The 22,081-nt window shown below is 56.4% G+C and overlaps 4 protein-coding genes across 9 annotated transcripts; 2 read left to right on the top strand and 2 right to left on the bottom strand.

Annotated features, from left to right (window-relative positions):
• The first annotated feature begins 184 nt into the window (after nt 1-184).
• IMPDH2 (inosine monophosphate dehydrogenase 2) lies at nt 185-5,074 on the top strand. Of its 2 annotated transcripts, XM_036868132.1 has the most exons (15): nt 197-339; nt 776-824; nt 1,041-1,142; nt 1,263-1,337; nt 1,682-1,888; nt 2,393-2,480; nt 2,554-2,753; nt 2,835-2,925; nt 3,025-3,120; nt 3,394-3,465; nt 4,128-4,271; nt 4,357-4,501; nt 4,594-4,737; nt 4,819-4,902; nt 5,005-5,074. In XM_036868132.1, exons 1-15 carry the CDS (start codon nt 242-244, stop codon nt 5,024-5,026), a joined length of 1,617 nt encoding a protein of 538 aa, XP_036724027.1. In that variant the 5' UTR covers nt 197-241; the 3' UTR covers nt 5,027-5,074. The 2 variants fall into 2 exon arrangements, with proteins under 2 accessions (XP_036724028.1, XP_036724027.1); XM_036868133.1 differs by lacking the exon at nt 3,394-3,465 and having other exon boundaries at nt 185-339.
• Nucleotides 5,075-5,652: 578 nt separating this feature from the next.
• NDUFAF3 (NADH:ubiquinone oxidoreductase complex assembly factor 3) lies at nt 5,653-7,278 on the bottom strand. 2 transcript variants are annotated; one of them, XM_036868136.1, is made up of 5 exons: nt 7,155-7,278; nt 6,436-6,628; nt 6,202-6,268; nt 6,007-6,107; nt 5,653-5,928 (listed from the first exon to the last, which is right to left on the bottom strand). In XM_036868136.1, exons 2-5 carry the CDS (start codon nt 6,532-6,534, stop codon nt 5,812-5,814), a joined length of 384 nt encoding a protein of 127 aa, XP_036724031.1. In that variant the 5' UTR covers nt 6,535-6,628; nt 7,155-7,278; the 3' UTR covers nt 5,653-5,811. The 2 variants fall into 2 exon arrangements, with proteins under 2 accessions (XP_036724031.1, XP_036724030.1); XM_036868135.1 differs by lacking the exon at nt 7,155-7,278 and adding an exon at nt 6,715-7,148 and having other exon boundaries at nt 5,655-5,928.
• A 2,206-nt stretch (nt 7,279-9,484) lies between these two features.
• DALRD3 (DALR anticodon binding domain containing 3) lies at nt 9,485-12,983 on the top strand. 4 transcript variants are annotated; one of them, XM_036868080.1, is made up of 12 exons: nt 9,485-9,882; nt 9,964-10,259; nt 10,384-10,640; nt 11,019-11,098; nt 11,181-11,309; nt 11,628-11,698; nt 11,792-11,853; nt 11,961-12,043; nt 12,134-12,316; nt 12,375-12,506; nt 12,601-12,669; nt 12,752-12,980. In XM_036868080.1, the coding sequence occupies exons 1-12, from the start codon at nt 9,727-9,729 to the stop codon at nt 12,869-12,871; spliced, it is 1,638 nt and encodes a 545-aa protein (XP_036723975.1). In that variant the 5' UTR covers nt 9,485-9,726; the 3' UTR covers nt 12,872-12,980. The 4 variants fall into 4 exon arrangements, with proteins under 4 accessions (XP_036723975.1, XP_036723976.1, XP_036723977.1 ...); XM_036868081.1 differs by having other exon boundaries at nt 9,624-9,882; nt 12,393-12,506; nt 12,752-12,983; XM_036868082.1 differs by having other exon boundaries at nt 9,624-9,882; nt 11,792-11,835.
• On the bottom strand, nt 12,528-22,012 carry WDR6 (WD repeat domain 6). Its single transcript, XM_036868079.1, has 7 exons — nt 21,787-22,012; nt 14,358-16,839; nt 14,170-14,253; nt 13,956-14,072; nt 13,739-13,857; nt 13,047-13,642; nt 12,528-12,916 (listed from the first exon to the last, which is right to left on the bottom strand). Exons 1-6 carry the CDS (start codon nt 21,884-21,886, stop codon nt 13,182-13,184), a joined length of 3,363 nt encoding a protein of 1,120 aa, XP_036723974.1. The 5' UTR covers nt 21,887-22,012; the 3' UTR covers nt 12,528-12,916; nt 13,047-13,181.
• Nucleotides 22,013-22,081: the final 69 nt, after the last annotated feature.

The raw sequence follows: 22,081 nt of genomic DNA, 5'->3' as shown, positions 1-22,081 counted from the left end.
CGAGGTCCTGCGGGAGGGGGTAGCAACAGGAAACAGCCCTAGGGTGTGCTATGCGCTTGCGTTCCTTACCGCCAGCCCCGCCCTAGAGGCGTACGAGTTCTGTACGTGCGTGCTGCGTCCTGACGTCGGCGACGTGCTGGGCGCAGTGACGATATCGGCGGGTTTATATTGGCGCGGCCCAGAAGGCGGAGGCCTCTGCGGCGCCGTCCTCGGAGACGCGCGGCCTTGCCCCGCGCTAGCCATGGCCGACTACCTGATTAGCGGGGGCACGTCCTACGTGCCGGACGACGGGCTCACGGCACAGCAGCTGTTCAACTGCGGGGACGGCCTCACCTACAAGTGCGGGCCTAGCGGGCTCACCTGGGCCAGGAGAGGAGCGGCGCGCAGGGTTGGGAGGCCGGGTGGGGCTTCCATTGAGCCCGCTTGGCTCGGGCGTGGGGGACAGGTTCCGGAAACTCCCCACCCATCTCAGGTTCAGTTTGACAGGTCTGAAGCGGGCGGGATGGAGGAGGCATCTTGGTAGTGCCTGAGATTTCCAGGTTAGAAACTCCGTTCTCTGGGCACATGGAGTTGTCAGGATGCCAGAGGCGCTGATGACAGCTAGGTGGCAGAAAAGGTCCGCTGTCTCCATCTCTACCTTGTTCTCTGCCTTGTCTGTGATACTCGGGCTAGGTCATTTCCCTCTCTGCCGGAATGCCTTAAGAGATGATTTATGAGGATGGCGTCTCAGGCTGCCATAAGCCTGACCCTTACTCCCAATTCCCCTCCCCTCTAGTGACTTTCTCATTCTCCCCGGGTACATCGATTTCACTGCAGACCAAGTGGTGAGTATGGACAGGAATTGGATCCTAAGTATCAAGGTTGGATAAAAGTGCTGCTGTCCCCTCTCGACTACCTCAGTAGATTGCTTTTGGGGGTGGATGCTATGGAATGGTCTTACTGGCATGCAGGTCATACAGAGCACCTGTTTTGCGGGGAACATGGCACCACCCTGAGGTATATGAGGTGCTTTTGCACATTAGTTGGCCTTATTTCTTTAGGACCTGACCTCTGCTCTGACTAAAAAGATCACTCTGAAGACCCCACTTGTTTCCTCACCCATGGACACAGTCACAGAGGCTGGGATGGCCATAGCAATGGCGGTGAGCACTGTGGCATGTGAGGGCAGAAGCAGGGGCCCCATCTCTCTTTCCCAAAGGCATACAATCATGCCACTCTTCTTCTTTGTCACTTTTCCCGTTTTCTTTTTGTGTATCCTGCAGCTTACAGGTGGTATTGGCTTCATCCACCACAACTGTACACCAGAATTCCAGGCCAATGAAGTTCGTAAAGTGAAGGTCAGAAGGGAAAAGATCACGGTCAAGAGCTCCTGGGAATTGCACTGAGGTGGAGTGGGGTGGGAGTGGGGGAATTATTCTCCTGATTTGGGATCCTTTCTTTCCCACTGTGGGGGTTCAATTCCTGAGGAGAAGAGCCTGAGACCCTGTGTCTTAAAGCAACAGAAGAGGGCCAGGTGGACAGTGCCTGCAGTTCACTCATGTCTCCTAGCTCTGGGTTTGAAGTGTTTGTGTGATTTGATCCTGTGGCACTGCCAAAAGGGGAGCTGGCACAGATCCCAGGCTTCAGACCAAAAGTCTGATGAAAGTGGTTCAGAAGTGCCCTTTTTCACCATCCCTTCCAGAAATACGAGCAGGGATTCATCACGGACCCTGTGGTCCTCAGTCCCAAGGATCGAGTGCGGGATGTCTTTGAAGCCAAGGCCCGGCATGGCTTCTGTGGTATCCCCATCACTGACACAGGCCGGATGGGGAGCCGCCTGGTGGGCATCATCTCCTCGAGGGACATTGATTTTCTCAAGGAGGAGGAGCATGACCGGTTTTTGGGAGAGGTGGGTGTCACTGACAGAGCACAGGCAAACTCTGACAGCCCAGGCTAAAGATAAAGGATTCTGTTCTGTTGTCTGAATGGCAACTCTGAGGGCTTCTGCTGTCCAGGAAAGATGAACACCCGGCTAAGTTTCTGACCCTTTCTTGGGGTTCCTGCATCCCTTCCCCACCAAAGGCTTTCAATCTGCCCAAATGTTCGCCAGCATACCCAAATTTTTTGCCACACCCAGAGTGGGGGCTGTGCTCAAGGACCAACTTCAGCCTCCTCTTGTCATTTCTCTGGTGTGGCTCTTTCTCCACAATGTGCTCCATGTACCTGATGCCCTTTCTACTAAATTCTCACTCTTGCCACTAGATTGCTGCAGACTGTTGGGTTTACTTGAGGGTAGTCTGGGTGCAGGTGTGTAAACATGGTGGTCTTTGGAACCTCACCCCTGAGTTAGGGCAGGGTCTGTTGGGAGGCCTGATCTCCTATTGCCATTCCTCACAACTCCCCTCTCTTATAGATCATGACAAAGAGGGAAGACTTGGTGGTAGCCCCTGCAGGCATCACACTGAAGGAAGCAAATGAAATTCTGCAGCGCAGCAAGAAGGGTGAGTCCTAGAGGTAGGAAGGGTTCTGGAACCAAAGACCAAGGTCCTGATTTATGTCCTGCCCTGCCCCCAGGAAAGTTACCTATTGTAAATGAAGATGATGAGCTGGTGGCCATCATTGCCCGGACAGACCTGAAGAAAAACCGAGATTACCCACTGGCCTCCAAAGATGCCAAGAAGCAGCTGCTGTGTGGAGCAGCCATTGGCACTCATGAGGATGACAAGTATCGGCTGGACTTGCTAGCCCAGGCTGGTGTGGACGTGGTAGTTTTGGTGAGCTGCTGCACAGGCAAGGTGGGGTGGTAGGAGCAGCTGTCATACCACAGTCTCATTGGGACTACCTTCCTGTCTCAGGACTCTTCCCAGGGAAACTCCATCTTCCAGATCAACATGATCAAGTACATCAAAGAGAAATACCCCAGTCTCCAAGTCATTGGAGGCAATGGTGAGACAAGACTGGGCACTGAAGGATGTGGGGCGAGAGTGGGGGAGCTAGGCTCCCACATAGACCTTCATGTGAGCCTTTCCCTGTTCCTCCTTGCAGTGGTCACAGCTGCTCAGGCCAAGAACCTCATTGATGCTGGTGTAGATGCCCTGCGGGTGGGAATGGGCAGTGGCTCCATCTGCATCACTCAAGAAGGTAAGAACACGTTTTGGCGAGGCCCTCAGAGACCTGGCTTTAGCAGGGCCCTTAGCCCCACATGCCCTGGAGCCATGCGCTCTTACGGGAACTACATTGAGTCCTCCAGTAGGGGCAGCCCCAGGGCCAAACAGGCCCCTTGGATGGGTAACATGCTGGAAGTAAGACGAGCTCTCGTCATTCTTCACCTGCCACTTCCTCCCCCACCTAGCCTTGGCCTCCCCGCTCCTGCTCCGTGCCCTCTCTAAACTCTGGTCTGTTTGTTTTATTTAGCGGCTCCCAAGATCCCTCCAGACATAAAGTCCCACAGCCCCAAATGCCCTTCTACTGTCACGGGCTGCTATAGTAAGTCCGGCCCGGTCCACTGGCCCGGCCCAGCTGCCCACTGCCCGGCTGCTTGGTTGACTGTAGCTGTAGCTCCCGGGGTTTGTGGTGCTGACGGGTGGGCAGGGCAAACTGAATGACAGACCATGGTTTTGGGAGCTGCTCAAGAACACAGCTCCCTTCTCTTCCTGGGGTGTTTGTAGGGCAGGACCTCCACCAGGTAGGCCCTGCTCTGCCCACATCTCCTCAGTAGGCACAGCTTAAGGACCAACTCCGGGGTCCACTCTTCCTTCCACACGACCACTGCCCTGATCTTGCCTGAGCTACCCACCATGCAGGGAGCAAGGGGTGGGTCTCTGGGTACTAACTGCACGGTGACCCCCTACCCCACCTGATATCAATTGGGCGGGGCTTTCCCGGCTGCTGACTGCACGTGCCTGAGGCTGCCCTGGGCCATGCACATATGCACGCACACATGCCAAGGGTGAATGGAAGCCATCACAGCTATTTGTACTGTTTAAGGCTGATGGGGCAGCAGCCATCCCAGACAAGACTCTTCCTCTACCAGGCTGCAGTCCTGGTGCAGGTGTAACTGAGAGCTCCTGGGTGCTGATTTGTGGCCACAGAGCCTCTTGCCTGTTCCCACTAACGCCACCCCCATTTGTTCCTCCATGTCTCAACAGTGCTGGCCTGTGGGCGGCCCCAAGCAACAGCAGTGTACAAGGTGTCAGAATATGCACGGCGCTTTGGTGTTCCTGTCATCGCTGATGGAGGAATCCAAAATGTGGGCCATATTGCCAAAGCTTTGGCCCTTGGGGCCTCCACAGGTGAGGCCCAACATTCAGGGAGCCTAGTGGGTCTCCTTCCCTAATGCCTTTCAGGGTCTTCCCCCAGCATTCCTTCTGTCCATAGTTATGATGGGCTCCCTCCTGGCTGCTACCACTGAAGCCCCTGGCGAGTATTTCTTCTCTGATGGGATCCGGCTAAAGAAATATCGTGGTATGGGTTCTCTCGATGCCATGGACAAGCATCTCAGCAGCCAGAACCGATATTTCAGGTGGGACAGGCAGGTCGGTTGCCCTATGCTAACCCTGCAGTGGCAGCATCATCCATGTTTCGACTTTGCCTGTTTCCTGCCTCTCCCTGCAGTGAAGCTGACAAAATCAAGGTGGCCCAGGGGGTGTCTGGGGCTGTGCAGGATAAAGGATCCATACACAAATTTGTGCCCTACCTGATTGCCGGCATCCAGCACTCCTGCCAGGACATTGGTGCCAAGAGTTTGACCCAAGTCCGGTAAGCTTAGGGAGCTGGGACATTGGGTAGAGGGGCTGGTCCAGGGCCAGCTACCCACATCTGACTTCTGCCTCTCTTCAGAGCCATGATGTATTCTGGAGAGCTCAAGTTTGAGAAGAGAACATCCTCAGCTCAGGTGGAAGGTGGTGTCCACAGCCTCCATTCGTAAGTGACCAACCCTCTCCACTCCTCTGTCCTTGGGGTGGAGGTCTCTTCCATGCCTCCATGCTCCTGCCCTCACCTCACAGCCGGTCCTTCTGCCAACAGGTATGAGAAGCGTCTTTTCTGAAAAGGGATACAGCACACCCTCGGTTTTTCAATAAAAGTTTGAAAAAAAGTGATGCCTGATCTTTGAGGTCAACAAGCAGGTGGGGCTCTGCAGCTGCCACCATCACAGATACACAAAAATAAAGCACCTTCATTTCCAGAGAAAGCCTCATGCCCCCAGATAAGGGTGCTTCAAGGAACTGGAAGTGGGGGGTAGTACTAGATTCAAAAAGCCCCTCCTGAGGCATCTCAAAAGGCAGCTCAGACAAGCTCTGGCCCCCAAGGGTTTGGTCTCAGAAATTGCCTGTGGCTGCTTAGGAAGGGTCACAGAACAGTCCATGGGGCTTTGGACTCGCATCCACGGGGCCTCCTGCTAGCCCAAAGTTTGGCCACATGGGATCAGGTTGAGACCCACATACATATTCTCTAACTTGAATCTCTAAAAGGACCTCGTGGAGAAAACACAGAGGTCCCCTCAAATCTGCATGTCAGCAAGTAGATAGATATACAGCTTAGAACAGGTGCCTATACTGTCTCCTGGCCTCTGAGAGGCCAAGCAGTGTAGACAAATAGATGACCCCTTGGTTCCTTCACAACCCCCTCCAAGAACTCACTGAGCCAGCAGCGCCTGGCCAGCAACACACCTAATACAAAATCAGAGAAGTGGGTTAAATTATTAATTTGCTGGCAAACAAGACAAGTGTTACAGTGACAAAGGGGGAGGGGCTAGTGAAAGCTTTGGAAACCCCTGCATTCTGCAAAAGGTGCCAGGGCCCTCCTGGACGGGTAAGGTAAGTTCCTGGTGGTTCATTCTGCAGCTTGGGCCAGAGATGTGAGTGCAGCCCCGCCAGGTGGGGGAATGAGAGCAGCTCCTGTCACTCGGCCTTCGTGACACAGGAAGTTGAAAGTGGCACAGGCATTGGGCTGCAAAGAGAAAGCCAGCATCAGCTGGGCTAGTGCTAAGCTTGGGCTCCCCTCCGCATTCCCAAGTCCCAGACATACTGTGTCCTGCACTTCCACAGCGATGCCCCGCTGCCTCATGGCTCGCAGCAAGTGGGACTGCAGCCGCTCAGTCCGGTCTCCAGTGCCCACCACAACAATCTCTAGGGAAGGATGGGCACGGCTAGTCTACAACCAGGTCTGTCTAGAGGGTGGCTTTCTGGGGCTCAGCACTTCAGCCCTCCCCTCCTCCAATACCTATTCGGGGCTCCAGCATCCAAAAGAGAGAGAAGCTTTCCTCGGTGATGTCCTGGTGGGAACCTACCTGTGTGGGGAGGAGACAAGTTAAATACAAGTCCACCTAGGTTTCCCCAGAGGCCCTCTACTTGCTCCAGTGCGGGGCAAAAGAAAAGCCAGGTGTGCCAGGGACAGAATCAGGGGGCAGGCCTGTGACTCTGGCCCTCGGTTTCCTCACTGCAGGGAAGGGCTCACGTTCCACTGCACCACCGAGTGTGGGAGTAGCGCACAGGGCCCAAGTACGCGATTTCCGTTGACCGTGAAGCCGCGGCTGTTGTAGCTGTCGATGTACATATCGTGCGGGGACTCGCGCTGCAGCAGAGAGATGCGCGTCCGCTGATACAGTTCGTCATCCGCCGGCGTGAGCCGATGCCCACGCCGCGGGGCCCTGCGGAGAGGTATGATCAGGGTCTAGGGGGCCGGGAATCGCCGGCCGTAGGAGCGGGTGGTCAGGGACGCTGGGTCCGGGCTCACCATGGCAGCTGCGCAGGCGGACAGCGAAGGGCGAGCCGCGCTCGGTACTGGCTCCGAAGCACGAACGCGGCGGCCATGGCGGACCGGCGTGCAGGGAGGCTGGCGCAAGCACAGCGGGGTCGTGGCGTCACCAAGCCTAGCGCGGCTACAGCGCCCCCAACGTCGCGGAGGGCACCGCGCAACTCGGCCGGCCCAGCGCGGGAGAGAGGAAGGAGCGGGCCAGGGGCCTCGGTCCCATGAAGGCGCGTCCCCCAGCGCGGCTCCGGTGTCAGCACCTGCCGTCCGCCCCTCCCCAGATCTCCGCAGGCCGTCCTGCGGGAGCCGGACACCTGGTGGCGTGGCTGGCCTCAGGGCACTGCCTGGGCCCCAGCCGCGGCCTGGCCCCCGGCTCTCAGCCATTACGCCGGCCTCCCGGGGCCCGGGGCGGGGCGGCCGAGCACCTGTTCGACTCCAGCACACCTGGCCAGGGCGTGGCGTCAGCCCCCAAGCCTCTAATCCCGTCTTTGGAGAGTCGGGTTCCGAGGGCGAGATGGGCAGCTCAGGTTTCCCTCCGTTGTCCCCCGAGTCCCGCCCCTCCCTAACCGTCACAAGCGCGACCGTTGGCGCCGCGGCCGCGAGTCGCACGGGGCGTGGTTGAGCATGGATTGGCCTCTCCAGAGCGCGAGGGGGCGTGGCTGGTTGGTTTCGCCTTAAAATGGCTCCAAATCTGCGGCCAGAGCAAGCGGAAGGGGACGCCTTGGTAGGGTACTTCTAGGTGCTCGGCGGTCGACCGGGCCTAAACCGGACCCGACGTTGAACTAGACAGCGGCTGGAGCATCGCCCTGTCCTCGCTCACTTCGCTTGCGTCCCGAGAATTCCTTGCGCCCCGTCTTGAGCCGAATCAGAAGGCCTACTGGCGTGAGAATCGCTGGCGCCCGCGCAGGTTCTGGCATCTCCGCGCGCCCACCGTGGTGTTGGCCTCAGGGGCACGTTGCCGCGTCTGCCACCCTCGGGGCCGGGCTGGCGGGAGGCTTGACACAACCGAGGACGGTCGCAATGGATTTCCGGGAGTCCCGTCGCTGCCGTGCGGGCCCATTGGGCCCCTAGCGCTCTGGGCACTGGCAGCGTCACCGGACAAAGGGTCCCGGGTGCCGGGGTGTCCCCGAGGAGGGTTTACTTCCCCTCCGACCCCACGGGCGCGCTTCCCTCTTGGTTGATCCCGAAGCCCGCCCCGCCACCGTCACTGCAGTGGCCCTGACTGCGTGAGACCAACAGGACTAATCCTACCTACCCCGCGGATCTAATCCGGATCGGGACCTGGTCCCGGGGAAGGCCCCCACCACCCATATTGTTTGGGGGCCTAGGTGAGCGGCTCGTTCCCACTAGACTTGGTTTCAGCTCCTGAGTCCGGCGACTGGGAGTGGGGGGTTTTGATCTGGCCCTAGGGCGAGGGATAACCCCCTCAAACCGCCCCCCTCCCCGGCTGGACAGCGGGCAACGGAATCCCAAAAGCAGCTGTTGTCTCCAGAGCATTCCAGCTGCACTTGGATTTCGTTCCCTGCTCTCCTGCCTGAGCAGCGTCCTGACCCAGATGGAATGGGCTAGCCCCTGATCCCCAGACATACTTTATTGGGTCGCTCTGGTTTCCGTCCCCTCTCAGGTGCGCCCTCAGGCTAGAAGTGACAGGCGTAGACGTCGGAGAGCCGAGGCGGTGGCCATCTCTGGAGCCCGAGGTACCATTGGCAAGGGAGGGAGGACCCAGGGCCTCCGGATAGGGCTGCAAATGGCGGTGAGTCCCACAGGGCAGCCCCAGCCCGCAGCTCGCTAAAGATAGCCTTTCACTTCCTGGGGTAAAACCACCCCCAACCGTCTTCATGCACCCAGAGTAGCTGACGTCCCCAGCTCCGCCTCCGGGCCCCCAACCTTGTTAGCAGCAGTCCCCGGGTCGTGCGCGTGACGCATGGAAAGCGCTTTGGAATGACACGATCACTCCCGTTGAGTGGGCACCCAAGAAGCCATCGGGAATGTCGTGTCCGCCCAGTGCTCTTTCGGCGCTTCCCAGCAGGGCCTTGCAGCCCTAGCCCAGAAAGGGGCCTTGCCAAGCTTTTCCTGCGCCGAGGCTTCTCTCCTTTCTGAGCTCTGGTTATTCTCACTGCTCCAGGGCGGAGATCAGGGGTTTGCCAGTGATCTGCTGCACAGCGCTCTACTGCGTTAGGTTCAATCCCCATTAAAGAAAAGAGGAAAGGGTTATCTAAGTTACAGTAAAGTGAAGACATTCAGGAGCCCTGGTGGGACAGAGGAAAGAGCATTCTCACTGGTAGAGGAGTGGGGTGCTCAGTGAACTGTTCTTAAGCTGGGTCTTCTCATGGTCACATTGTTTATTTGACCCACAATGGCTGGTTGCCTAAACCAGGAAGTGGGAGGATCCTTGTTAAAGTACACCAGGTTCAAGGAGAAGTATTAAGAGCTTCTGGAAACCATCATGATGGTTCTAATTACTCAAGATTCAAGAGGAGAAAACCGGCAATTCTATCAGTGGGCATTTATTAGGAATAAAGACAACCCATATGTCAAAGGAGGGAATGCTTGCAAATAACCCGAAACTGGAGAACACAAATTCTCTTAAAAATGTGACTTTTTTCAGTAGGTCATGAAAGTGGCTTTAATGTTAGCCGCCCTATTTCAGTGAGACTCCACTTGGGACTTTTGCCGTTTTGATCATGTGTAAATGGAGGAAATGAAACGTTATCACAAATACATAAATGTAAGACTTAGGTTTTTTCCCTGCTTGCTACTGCGGGCGACGGCGAGAGAATCCTAGGCCCGTAGCGTACCCAGAGATTTCGGACCCGTAGCCGAGCCAAGCTGGTGGGCCACGCGGAGGTAGCACTGGAGTCGTAGGTCGAGCGCACCTGTCCACTCACGGGCCGCAGCCAGATCCCTGCCCCAACCAATTGGCCCTCCTGGAAGTTCGACCTCGAAATTTTGCTTCCGGTTCCTTGCTTCCGGTTCTGCCTACTCCTTCCGGTCGCCATGCGCCTTGGGGTAGAGGAGACGCTGGGAGCTCTCAACGCGGCCCTGGGGCCGGGCGGCCCAGTGTGGTTCAAGGAGACACGCGCCCGCCACCTGCGTGTCCGAGACTTCTTGGCACCGCGGCGCGCGCTGCAGGCGCGCTTCGGGGACGACCAGGTGGGCGCGAGCAGGGCGGGGACGTGCGGCCCGAGGTAGCTGGGAGCGCCGCGACCCGCTCACCAGCTTGTCTTTCCGCAGGTGCCCGAGCGCGTGGTTCACGCCATCGTAGGCCTGCAGGGTCCTGGCGTGGCCCCGGTACTGAGCTGCGCGCCAACCCCCGCGGGGCTGGCTCTCCAGCTGCGGCGGTCCGCCGTCTTCGAGCGCGTCCTCGGCGCCGTGGCCGCCTATGCCGCGCCCACCGTCCCCGCCGCCCCGGGCCCGCGCGTCGTCCTGCACTGCCCGGCGCTGCGCGGCAGCCCCTGCGCCCTCCGCCTGAGCCAGCTGCGTGCCGTGCTCGTGGCCGACCACCTGGCGCGAGCTTTGCACGCTCACAGGTGAGCTGGGGCGCGGGCCCACAAAGGAGAAAGCGCGCGATGGGGGCCCGAGAGCCGCTGCGGGTGGAAAGTGGGGGATAGCTGAGCCCGGTGCTCGGGCTGAGGCGGCCGCCTCGCTTCGCAGGGTGAGTGTGCGCCTAGTGCCCGCCGTGCGGGACCCGCACATGCCGACCTTCCTGCAGCAGCTGCGGGTGGACTGGCCCGCGGCCTCAGAGAGAGCCGCGACCGAAGCCCTGAGGAGCCGCGCGCTTGCAGAGCTCACCCCTGCTCGTAACGCGGAAGCCCTGCCCTCTGGCGCCCTGGGCCGAGTGTGCCTGAAGGAGCTGGTGGACGAACGGGGACGCACAACTGGCTATGACCCCAACCTGGACAGCTGTCTGGGTAGGACCTGGAGCCTAGCAGGGCCAGAAAGTAGTCGGGGGGCTTCTCTGGTGGCGCAGTGGTTGAGAATCTGCCTGCTAATGCAGGGGACACGGGTTCGAGCCCTGGTCTGGGAAGATCCCACATGCCGCGGAGCAACTAGGCCCGTGAGCCACAACTACTGAGCCTGCGCGTTTGGAGCCTGTGCTCCGCAACGAGAGGCCCGCGCATCGCGATGAAGAGTGGCCCCCGCTTGCCACAACTAGAGAAAGCCCTCACACAGAAACGAAGACCCAACACAGCCAAAAATAAATTATTAAATCCATGTTTAAAAAAAAAAAGAAAGTAGTTGGGCCCTGCAATCCCCGCCGGCCTCAGCCCTGTGTGTTCTCTTCGCAGTGACGGAGGATCTGCTCGCTGTGTTGGCGGAGCTGCAGCAGGCTGTGCAGGATTGGGCTGAGGACAGCTCCCTAGGCCTGGTTAGTGACTGACACCCCACCCTGCAGGCCTCTGGCAAACCAGGTGTCTCGTGTCCCCAGCAGTGACTGTCCTACCCTATAGGCCGCGGCCCCAGATGCTGGCACAGATAGCTGCATGGTTGTACACGTGGTGAGCTGTGAGGAGGATTTCCAGCAACAGAAGTTGGACCTGCTTTGGTGGAAGTTGGATGACCAGGCTCCTCTCAGACAGGTAGGTTAGTGATGGTGGCTCCCTACACCAACCTCAGAGGGCCCTTGAAACCCACTTGTTAGTTGATGGGTCCAGAAGGTGATACTTGACCTTGGGGAGATGTTAGGCTTGGTAAATGGGCACGTGCAGCAGGTGCTGGGAGAGGTCTCTGGAGGCATCATAGCCCAGAGAATATTGAAGAATAGGTTGAGGAGGCTACCCTGAGGGGATGGAGGTCCTAAGGTAAAAAGCTGGGGGGCGGGGGGGGAGTCCAGGAACCAAATTTAGGTTCCTGGAGGGTATCGCCAGCTGGCTGAGCCCCTGCTATCTTCCTGACAGAAGCACCTGGTCTGTGGCCCAGTGAAAGTAGCTGGTGCACCTGGCACCCTGACTGCCCCCGAGTACTACGAGTGAGTGAGGCTGGAAGGAAGGCCACCAAGCCAGGGTAGTTGCGGTGGGGGACTCTGCCCACTGGTCCTCCTCTCACTCTTTTCAAAATGCAGGCTCCGGCATGCCCAGGTGTGCAAGGCCTCAGCACTGAAGCACGGTAGGGACCTGGCACAAGGTGCGCCTGGGAGACCCTGGCTGTGCTTTGGGTAGGGGAAGGTCATTTGCACCCCTGCCCCCCTTGTTCCCTGCCTGTAGAGACATAACTGATCCGTACTCCTTCAGACCCAGCCTGGATGGAAATCTTCAGGGTTCTCTCTGTGGCAACCATTAAGTTTGAGATGCTCAGCACAGCCCCACAAAGTCAGGTGAGCCTGGGCGCCCTGCTGGGCCAGGGCTGGGGGGAACAGGGTGTGCAGTGGCTGTCCTCCCTCTGCAGCTGTGCCCTCATTCCTCAGCTTCTCTTGGCCCTGGCCGACAGCAGCATTTCCACAAAGGGCACCAAAAGTGGCACCTTTGTCATGTATAATTGTGCACGTCTTGCCACACTCTTTGAGAGTTACAAGTGCAGCGTGGAACAAGGTCTGTACCCCACTTTCCCACCTGTGAGCAGTCTGGATTTCTCCCTGCTACATGATGAGGTGAGTGCCCCTCTTGGGTAGCTGTCACGTGTGGGAAGCACAGGCCTTTCCCTCCCAGCACCCTTCTCCCCCACAGGGTGAGTGGTTGCTGCTCTTCAACAGCGTCCTCCCCTTCCCAGACCTGCTGGGCCACACAGCAGCCCTGCCCCGCACAGCCCCAGGGCTCCACATCACTGCACGCACAGAGATGGTAAGGCAGAGGAGACTGGGATGGACTGCACACACTATTCTTTATTCTGGGGCATAAAGAGAGACAGGCCAGTGACTCAGTCTCTTGTCTCTAGGTGTGCAAGTTCCTGGTACAGCTCAGCATGGATTTCAGCTCATACTATAACCGGGTACACATCCTAGGGGTAAGTGCACAGCAAAAGGGCATATGTGGGGGGTGCAGGGGAAGCAAAGGATGAGACCAGCAGGCCCCTTTCTCTCCTCCAGGAGCCTCGACCACACTTGTTTGGTCAAATGTTTGCCCGTCTGCAGCTTCTGCGGGCTGTGCGTGAAGTGCTCCACACCGGGCTGGCCATGCTGGGTCTCCCTCCACTGAGTCACATCTAAGGCCACAGAGGCCCCAATATCTGGGAATGTCCGCAAAGTCATCAACTGAAAGGGAAAAAACCCACAGGTTTTGTTAGAGACCCAGAACCAAAATAAATTGCTTCTGTGACAAAGTTTTGTCCCATTGTGGGGAGTGGGGCATATTCTTGGTCTGCCCAGGTGGCTTTCAACTCACCTCCAGCTCCTGCTCTTGAGTCAGGAACCCGCGGCTGCCTCTTCCTCCCCTCAAGGCACACTGGGCATGGGCACAGACAGTCACTCTGTCTGTGAGCAGGCCCCATGCCCAGCATGCCGGCCACCGCGGGACATCTCAGTCATACCAGTTGTAAACCTCAAGGCCCTGGCCCCCAAGAGCACAGCGGTGGCCAAACTCAGGGCTCACAGGCCAGCAGTCCATGTCGGCCACATCTGCTACGTGGTACACTGTACTGTTGATAAAGGCGGGCTCACCATGCCCCAGACGCCAGAAGGTAAGCCGTTGGTCGATGGAGGCTGAGACCATGAGGCTTGGGCTTAAGATCTTGAGGCCTGTCACATGGGCAGCATGTGCACAGGGGAGAGAGTATTCTTCCAGCACTTGCAGCTGGGGCACCAGCTCAGCGCCCCCCACAGCCTCTTCCAGCTCTGGCACCTCCACAGTAAGCACAAAGACATGGAGGGAGCCATCCTCACTGCCACTGGCCACAAGATGGCCCTCACGTGTGGGCAAGGTGTGCAGGCTGTTGACACCACAGCTGTGAGCCTGGAGGGTCAGGCAGGGGCTGCCCAGCCCTGGAGGAAGAAGATGGTTGTCACGACCCAGCTCAACACTTGGCTAGGTGCACTGGGAGGTGGGGGGACAGCCATAGTGGCACTCTAGCTACTCACGGTAGGGAAGCCCAGGGTCCGCTGGAGGCTCCAGGGCAGGGGAGCCATGGTCCAGCACAGTGGTGAGATCCCAGAAGGCCAGGCTGCCATCCGTGGCTGCACTGCACAGGAACAGCCTCCTGGTAGCCAGGAAAAGGCAGCTGGGTCAGTGAGGGGGATGGAAAGCAATAGAAGCCCCCACCAAACCCATGCAGGACCACCATGCAGCCCCTCTCACCGCCGCTGATTTGTTGCCTCGTGTGTGAAGGAGTGGACCTTGAGGACACAGCGCTTGTGGTGGAAGGTTTCAGCCAGGAGCTGTAGCTGCTGCCCAGAGTCCTGCAAGAGAAAGAGCCTGGGGGGTGCAGAGAATGGCCCAGCTCAGAACCCATTCTAAACATCCTTACATTCTTTTCTTTTGTCTCCAGGCCCCCTGGGTCCTATATGCTCACCTCACTGCCCCATCGCTACAGGCTGCAGCCACAAGGGGGCCAAGGCCAGGCCGGTCGAGCTCACACACAGCTAGGGACATGTACCTGCAAGGACAGTACACAGCCATCAGGCAGAGCCTGGGAGCAGCGGCACAGGGCTTGCCCTGCATGCCCCCCACCCCGTGCTCCTGTCTGACAGTGCACCTCACCTGGTCTCTGGGTCCACCTTGATCATCCGGTGCCGATTGCGCTGCCGGTCCCAGTACTCATCCAGCCGGTGAGACGAAAGGTGCATGACGTGGCAGGCAAGGCGGCTTGGGGTGCTGGGGTCTGGGGTGACCATGATTGTGAAGCAGTGCATCTCAGCCCTGCCCCCCGCAGACACCACATGGGCAGTCAGGCCTGGCCGAGGATCCTGAGGGCCACCTGGGGTGCCAGTGCCCCACACAGCCACTGCACGCACCGAGGAGATGTGGTTACAGACAGCTGTAAGCGCATGGGCTGAGCCTGTGGCTGTGGGGAGTGCCAGGATACAGACGGTGGTGTCCTCGCTGCACGTTATCACAATGTCTATCAGGCCAGGGCCCTCACTGGTGGGCTCCAGGTGGTCAGGCTGCATGAAGCTGGGCACCCCAAATTCAGGCCCCAGGGTGATGGTGCCCACACGCTTTACACAAGTGATCTCACGGCCATGCAGGCTCTCCCGGAGAATCACATGTGGCCGCGTGCAGCCACCAAGAGCCCGGTACAGCATGACATCCCCATCCTTGAGGTAGGCAAAGGCCATAGCTGCCTCAGTATCAGAGAAGGCCCAAGAGCGATGCCCCCCACCACAGTTGATAATGTGCAGCTTCTCATGTGACCGGGGGCTCCACACCACAAACTCGTTGGCGTGGAAACCCAGGATGACCATGCTCCCATCAGCCACCATTCGGAGCCCAGCCACCCAGTTCATACCTCGACAGGATTTTTGCCTTAGGACTGGCTGGAGTTGGCCACCTCGCACCAAGAGCTGGTAGTAGGCACCATCACGCCCTGTAGTGTACACGTAGCCACCATGGCAGGTGACCGAGGTCACACCCTGTTTCCCATGCAGAGAAGGGAGGGTGGACACAGGGCCCCACTCAGCCAAGGCGTTCTCACTCCCACCACTGCCACTACCCGTTCCAAGTGCTCCAGTACCAGCCCCAACTTTGCCTCTGACCCCAAGATCCTTGAGCAGATCTGGTCGGGAGGGGAACAGCAACACGGAGCCCCGGCGGTCCCCGCACACCAGGAAGTCACCCGGGGGTAGGAAGGCACTGCATGTGTGCCACCTCTGCTTGCTTGGAGGTAGGAGGTACCGGCAACGTTCCTTGACGAAGATGGCCTTGCCAGAGGGCGCAGCAGAGATCTCTAGGCAAGCCACCACACCACCAGGGCCCGATGCTAGCAACAGAAGCTCCTCGTAGCCACGCAAGGCCCAGCTCAGGCTGTGCACCTTCCCATGGAACAGGGTCAGATCCACAGCTGCAGTTGGAGTGCTGATGGGGACAACCTTGACATGACCTTCCCCATTGGCCATGGCACACAGTCCGAAGCCCTCAGGACCAGGGGCTGCCTCCAGCAGGCAGTAGGACTGGAAGCACTTGTCCTCCAGCAGCTGCTCCCAGCACTTGACCTCGAGGTCATAAAGGTACAGGGCCCCTGTATCAGTCACTGCCAGTACTCGCCATGAGCCAGCCAGCGTCACAGCCTTGAGGGCACCTGGCCTGCTACGGGACTTGAAGCAGAGGGCGGAGACCCCCGAACCCGGGTACCCACGCCCCAACAGGTGCCATAGCCGGATGCCTGAGTCATCGCCCCCAGTGATCACCCAGGCCTGTCTCTCATGAGCAGCTATGGCCCGGATCCCACGGCCCTGGTGGCCCCGAAAGGCCTGGAGGATTTCGCCTTCGTGGCTCCATACCAAGCAGACGCAGTCTTCTCCTGCACTGATAAGGTAATTTTCTAGGAGCTTAACCTGCCATACACGGGCACTGTGCCCGAAGCAGTGCCCAATATTCTGCACCCGACCCCCAGGCACCCGCAGGTCACCCACCTTCCAGATGCGAACACTTCGGTCTTCTGAAGCTGTGGCCAACAAGCCCTTGCTTTCCAGGTACGACATGCTGAAGATGACACCCACGTGCCCACTAACCCGTCGGTCGGGGGCTACTGGCTTATTGTCTATTAAAGCAGCTGCTGGGTACCAGACCAGGAGCTGGTTGGAAACGGCACCCGCCACTATGGTCAGCTCCTTCCAGGTATCTCCAATCAGACAGGCTGAGGAGAGGGTGCACCTGTCCGTGCAGGGCACGTCCTGCAGGATGCACCCTACCACAGGGTCATACAGCACCACTGAATTGTGGCCCAGGGCCAAGGCCATGTTCCCCTCAAGCCAACGGGCATCCCAGATCCAGTCAGACATGTTCCACAGGCCAGAGCGCCAGAGCTCCCGGAAGCGGCCCTGTCCCCAGCCAATTTTCACAATTCGGAGTCCCTTGCTCCCAAACACCGCCACCATGGCCTCCGAGTCAAGGTCTCCGTTGGGTTCTGGTCGCACTCGGAACCCATGGATAAGATAGTGGCCAAGCAGGTTCTGCACTCGTTTCATCATCCGCAGATGTCCACCAAAATCCAAGGTGTACACCAGGACATCTGGCCCCTCACCTGGACAGAGGCAAAGAGCCACATCAGAACCCCTCACCTAACTCTGATGAGCCATGAAGAAGAGACAGGGAGCAGGGAAAATTCTCAGTAAGTAGCTTATGAATATATTAGGTCACTCAGTCCTGCAGGCTTGAACCTTGGAAAATCCTTGGTCTCACCTTCAGCTGTACCTTCAGTGCTGACTTTCTGATCCCCTCATCAGTCACCCATCACATTCAATTCAACCATGAATTCCTCAAACTCAGTCTCCTCCTCACCCCACCTAACTTCTCATGCTTCAGACAGGAACCCTCTCAGCTTTAGTCCCCAAATCCTTGGCCTCATTTACCGCTACATGCATTCTTCCCACTCCCACCTCCCCCAGGGGAGAGGCAGACCCAGTAAGTCAATCTTTCCACCTTGGGTCCACAGCAGAACCCCTCCTGATTTCCAGGAGCTTCTTCTCTGTATCTCAGAAGATGTGAGTATGTTCAATATCAATGGGGAAAGCAGCCCACACTTTGGCAGCAGATGCTGCTGTGACCCTCAGCTGCCCCCTGGCTGCCCTGCAGGCACGTCCTACTCTACTAGCTCATCCTCAAGTTTGCTCCATGTCCTCACCCCAATGACCATACCATCTTTTGCCCAACCCCAGCCCCAAACTGGGAAGCCCATTCCTTTTAACTTCCCACATCTTGTCTCCAAGTTCTGCAGATTTCATTTTCTAAAGAATTTGTAAATCCAATCCCCCACAGTGACTTTGATCCAGGACATCACCTCTTAACCTGAGATGACAACAGCAATCCCTCATGCTATTCCCAGCCTGTGATCTCAATCTTTTGACATTCAATAAACACTTATTTGGGAATTCCCTGGCGGTCCAGTGGTTAGGACTCGGCTTTCACTGCTGGGGCTCGGGTTCGAACCCTGGTTGGGGAACTAAGATCCCGAAAGCCCTGTAGTGCGGTCAAAAAACAAAAAACAACAAAAACAAAAAACTGCAGAACATCGATTATAAACCAGACAATGAACTATATGCTGGAGTAATGAATAAGACCCTGCTCCTGTGGATTAGGAAGACATTAAACAATATCACGCAACAGATGGCCAAAAAATACATGAAAAGATGCTTAACGTCACTAATTATCAGAGAAATGCAAATCAAAACTACAATGAGGTATCACCTCACGCCGGTCAGAATGGCCATCATCAAAAAGTCTACAACAGGGAATTCCCTGTTGGTCCAGTGGTTATGACTCCACGCTCTCACTGCCGAGGGCCCGGGTTTGATCCCTGGTGGGGGAACTAAGATCCCACAAGCTGCGAGGCACAGCCAGAAAAAAAAAAAAGATACAAATGAACGTATTTACAAAACAGAAACAGACTCACAGATTTCAAAAACAAACTTATGGTTACCAAAGGGGAAACGTGGCAGGGAGGGATAAATTAGGAGTTTGGGATTAACATACACACATTACTATATAAAAAACAGATAACCAACAAGGACCTACTGTATAGCACAGGGAACTCTACTCAATATTCTGTAATCACCTATATCGGTAAAGAATCTGAGAAAGAATGAATATATGTATACATACAACCTAATCACTTTGCTGTACACCTGAAACTAACACAACATTGTAAATCAACTATACTCCAATAAAATTTAAAAAAACAAAACAAAACAAAACTACGGTTACAGGGTGGGGGAAAGAGTGGGGGGAGGGATAGACTGGGAATCTGGGATTGACAATGTACACACACATATTTAAAGTAGATAACCAGGGGCTTCCCTGGTGGCGCAGTGGTTAAGAGTCTGCCTGCCAATGCAGGGGACACGGGTTTGAGCCCTGGTCCAGGAAGATCCCACGTGCCACGGAGCAACTAATCCTGTGCGCAACAACTACTGAGCCTGCGCTCTAGAGCCCGCGAGCCACAACTACTGAGCCCATGTGCTACAACTACTGAAGCCCGCACACCTAGAGCCCTTGCTACGCAACAAGAGAAGCCACCGCAATGAGAAGCCCTCGCACCACAACAAAGAGTAGCCCCCACTCACCGCAACTAGAGAAAGCCCGCGCGCAGCAACAAAGACCCAACACAGCCAATAAATAAATAAATAAAATACTTTAAATAAATAAATAAAATAGATAACCAGGGGACTTCCCTGGTGGCGCAGTGGATAAGATTGCACACTCCCAAAGCAGGGGACCCGGGTTTGATCCCTGGTCAGGGAACTGGATCCCACATGCATGCCGCAACTAAGAGTTCACATGCCACAACTAAGGAGCTGGCAAGCCACAACTAAGGAGTCCTGGAGCTGCAACTAAGACCCAACGCAACCAAATAAATAAATATTTTTTAAAAACCAAACAAATAAAAATAAAACAGATAACCAAAAAATATATAAATAAATATTCTAAAAAGTAATAGAATAACCAACAAGGACCTACTGTATAGCACAGGTAACTCTGCTCAGTACTCTGTAATAACCTAAATGGGAAAAGAATTTGAAAAAGAATACATACATGTATATGTATAACTGAATCACTCTGCTGTACACCTGAAACTAACACAACACTGTTAATCAACTATACTCTAACATAAAATAAAAATTAAAAGATAAGTAGAGACTTCCCTGGTGGTCCAGTGGCTAAGACTCCACGCTCCCAATCCGGGGTCCCGGGTTCCATCCCTGGTCAGGGAACTAGATCCCACATGCAGCAACTAAGAGTTTGCATGCCACAACTAAAAGATCCTGCATGCCGCAACTGAAGATCCCACATGCAGCAATGAAGACCCGGAACGGCCAAATAATATTAAAAACAAACAAACAATATCACACAAGTAAACTACATAGTTATAATTTTGGTAAGTTCCAAGAAAGAACTATATAGGTTGATTTAAAAATATAAAATGAGGGGGAAAAAAAAAGGATATAAAATGGGAAAGTCTACTCCAGTGGTTCTCAACAGAGGGGAAATTTTCCCCCCAGAAACATTTGGTAATGTCTGAAGACATTTTTGGTTGCCACAACCGGGAGTTGTGTGTGCTACTTGCATCTAGGAGTGGAGGCTAAATGATGCTGCTATACATCCTACAATTTAGACAGCCCCTCACACAAAGAATGATCTGTTCCAATATATCAATAGTGCTGAGACTAAGAAACCCTGGTCTGATCTAACCAGACTGGGTGAGTGTCTGGGGAGGCCAACTGGAGGACAAAACATTTAGGCTGAGGAATCAGGGATCAGCAGCAGTAAGCCAAAGGAAGAGCAGGCAGGAGTGAGAGGGGGTGAACCTTTCCTAGCAGAGGAAACAGCAAATCTGATGGCCCTGAGGTGAGCAAGAGCTTTGGGTAGTGTGGCTAGAACAGGAAACAAAGGGCTCAAGGATGGGCTAGAGAGAACATTACTGAGAGGGTCAGGGAGGCATAGGTGCATGGCCTCAAATTTGATGGCAATAAAGGTAGAAAAAATAGACAGATGCCACATGTATGAAGTGAAAATCAACCAGACTGGCCTAGGGAACAAGGTAGATTCTTGGGCTTGGGCACCTGAGTGGCTGGTGTTCCCTCTGCTGAGCAGGAGTATTTCAATTTGTAGGCACCTGTGCACTTGACAACAAGGGCTGGGAATTCAGATTGTAGATACACATTTAGATCATCAGTACACATGGGTGGGATCTGAGAACTGTCAATATAAAAGTCACTTTGGAAGTCACAGGAATAGGTGAATTCACTTTAAAAGCTTTCTGATCTGAACTTCCCAAGCCATTCCCACGCTTAATACCTTTCAATGGGGCTTCGCCACTGCGACCTTACGCCCTTAAGGATAAAGTCAAATCTAGGCCTTAAATGGTCTGGCCTCTGCTCATTTCTCCAGCCTCTTCTCCTAGACCACCCTCCCCTCCTACTGAAGCCTCATAAGAATTCCCTCTTTCACACAAAGTGACAAACTCAGTCTTAAGGCCTTTGGCTTGCTCACCCTCTGCCAGGAACCTTCTCTTCTAGTTTACTTTTGCGGTTCTTCAGTTTTCTGCTTAGCTATCCTCTCCTCCAGGAGCCTTAGGAGTTTAGCTCAGTGTAGGAACCCTGGGCTCCCAGAGCCCCCACACCACACCAAAATTGGGCCATCCTTCGCCCCATCCCCCACCCCCATACATCCATCCCCGTTAGGATTGCTAGCAGCTCACTCAAGGCTTGACAGCCAGTGCTCTGCCTTGGGACCCTTATCAAACTCCGCAGCACCATCATCGGTCACTAGTGCCTTCCAGTCGAGCCTCACCGCTCCCCAGGTCTCTGCCGCCTCAGATCCCTGGCCTCTGCTACCCGAGCCGACCTTCCTCGGAGGGGCATCGACATCGGACTTCCTGGAACCCAACCACCTCAGGAGAGACCTCGCCCTCCGCCTCCCCGAGCACTGGCCTACTCAGAAAGGTCTCGTCCTTGGCTTCCCGCGACCCCATCCTGGCCAGAGGCTCTTCATCCCCACCTTCTAGGTAAGAGCCTCACCCGCCGCACCCTCACACCGGAGAGGCCACACCCCCTTCTGGGCCTTGCCCACGCCCGAAAGGCCACGCCCCGGGCTCTGGACCCGCCCACGGGGGGGACCCATCGCCGACCTACTCGCCGAGCCCCCTCAGGAGAGGCCAAGGCCCCGCCCAACTCATCCAAGCGGCCACAGGCGTCTCTCATTCCCTTCCCCCGCCCCCGCCGACCGCGTTTCCCTGCTCCTTTATGCCATCCCACCCGCCCTCTCCGCGTCACCTGCAGTTTATGAAAGGCCTCGGGAGCCACCTCAGTTCTTTGTTTCCTGGGCTCCTCGGGCCGCGCTTCAGCCCCGCCATCTCCGGGCTCCCGCCCGCCGCCCGTCCTCCTCCTCGCGGCATCCCTTTGTTCTTAAGGCCGCTCCCCAGGCGAGCGTTCAGTTTCTTCTCCGCTAGCGCGCGCCTCAAACCAAAACTCACCCGCCAAAAGCCGCTCCCCCACGCACTCCAGACCCGTGACCGGGAGGAGAATGAGCTCCGAGGTTGCCCTCGGCCAAACGTAGTCCTCGTGAGCGTCCATGTCAGTCCCAGAACCGCTGCAGCTGCCACGGTCATGAAGGGAGCCGAGTTCTCGCGAGACGAGCCTTCCCGCGCGCCTCGCTGCAGCTCTACAGCGCCCGTAGCAACAGGTAGCAGAAGCAGGAGCGCCTGCCGCCGAGACCCAATGATGACCGCCCTCCGCCCCACGCCGTCAGGCTGGGATTGGCGGGGCCGA

This window comes from Balaenoptera musculus, chromosome 11 (assembly GCF_009873245.2).
Source record: "Balaenoptera musculus isolate JJ_BM4_2016_0621 chromosome 11, mBalMus1.pri.v3, whole genome shotgun sequence".
NCBI lineage: Eukaryota > Metazoa > Chordata > Mammalia > Artiodactyla > Balaenopteridae > Balaenoptera > Balaenoptera musculus.
The sequence above is the reverse complement of the archived record's forward strand: the minus strand, read 5'-3'. Positions and strand labels throughout refer to the sequence as shown.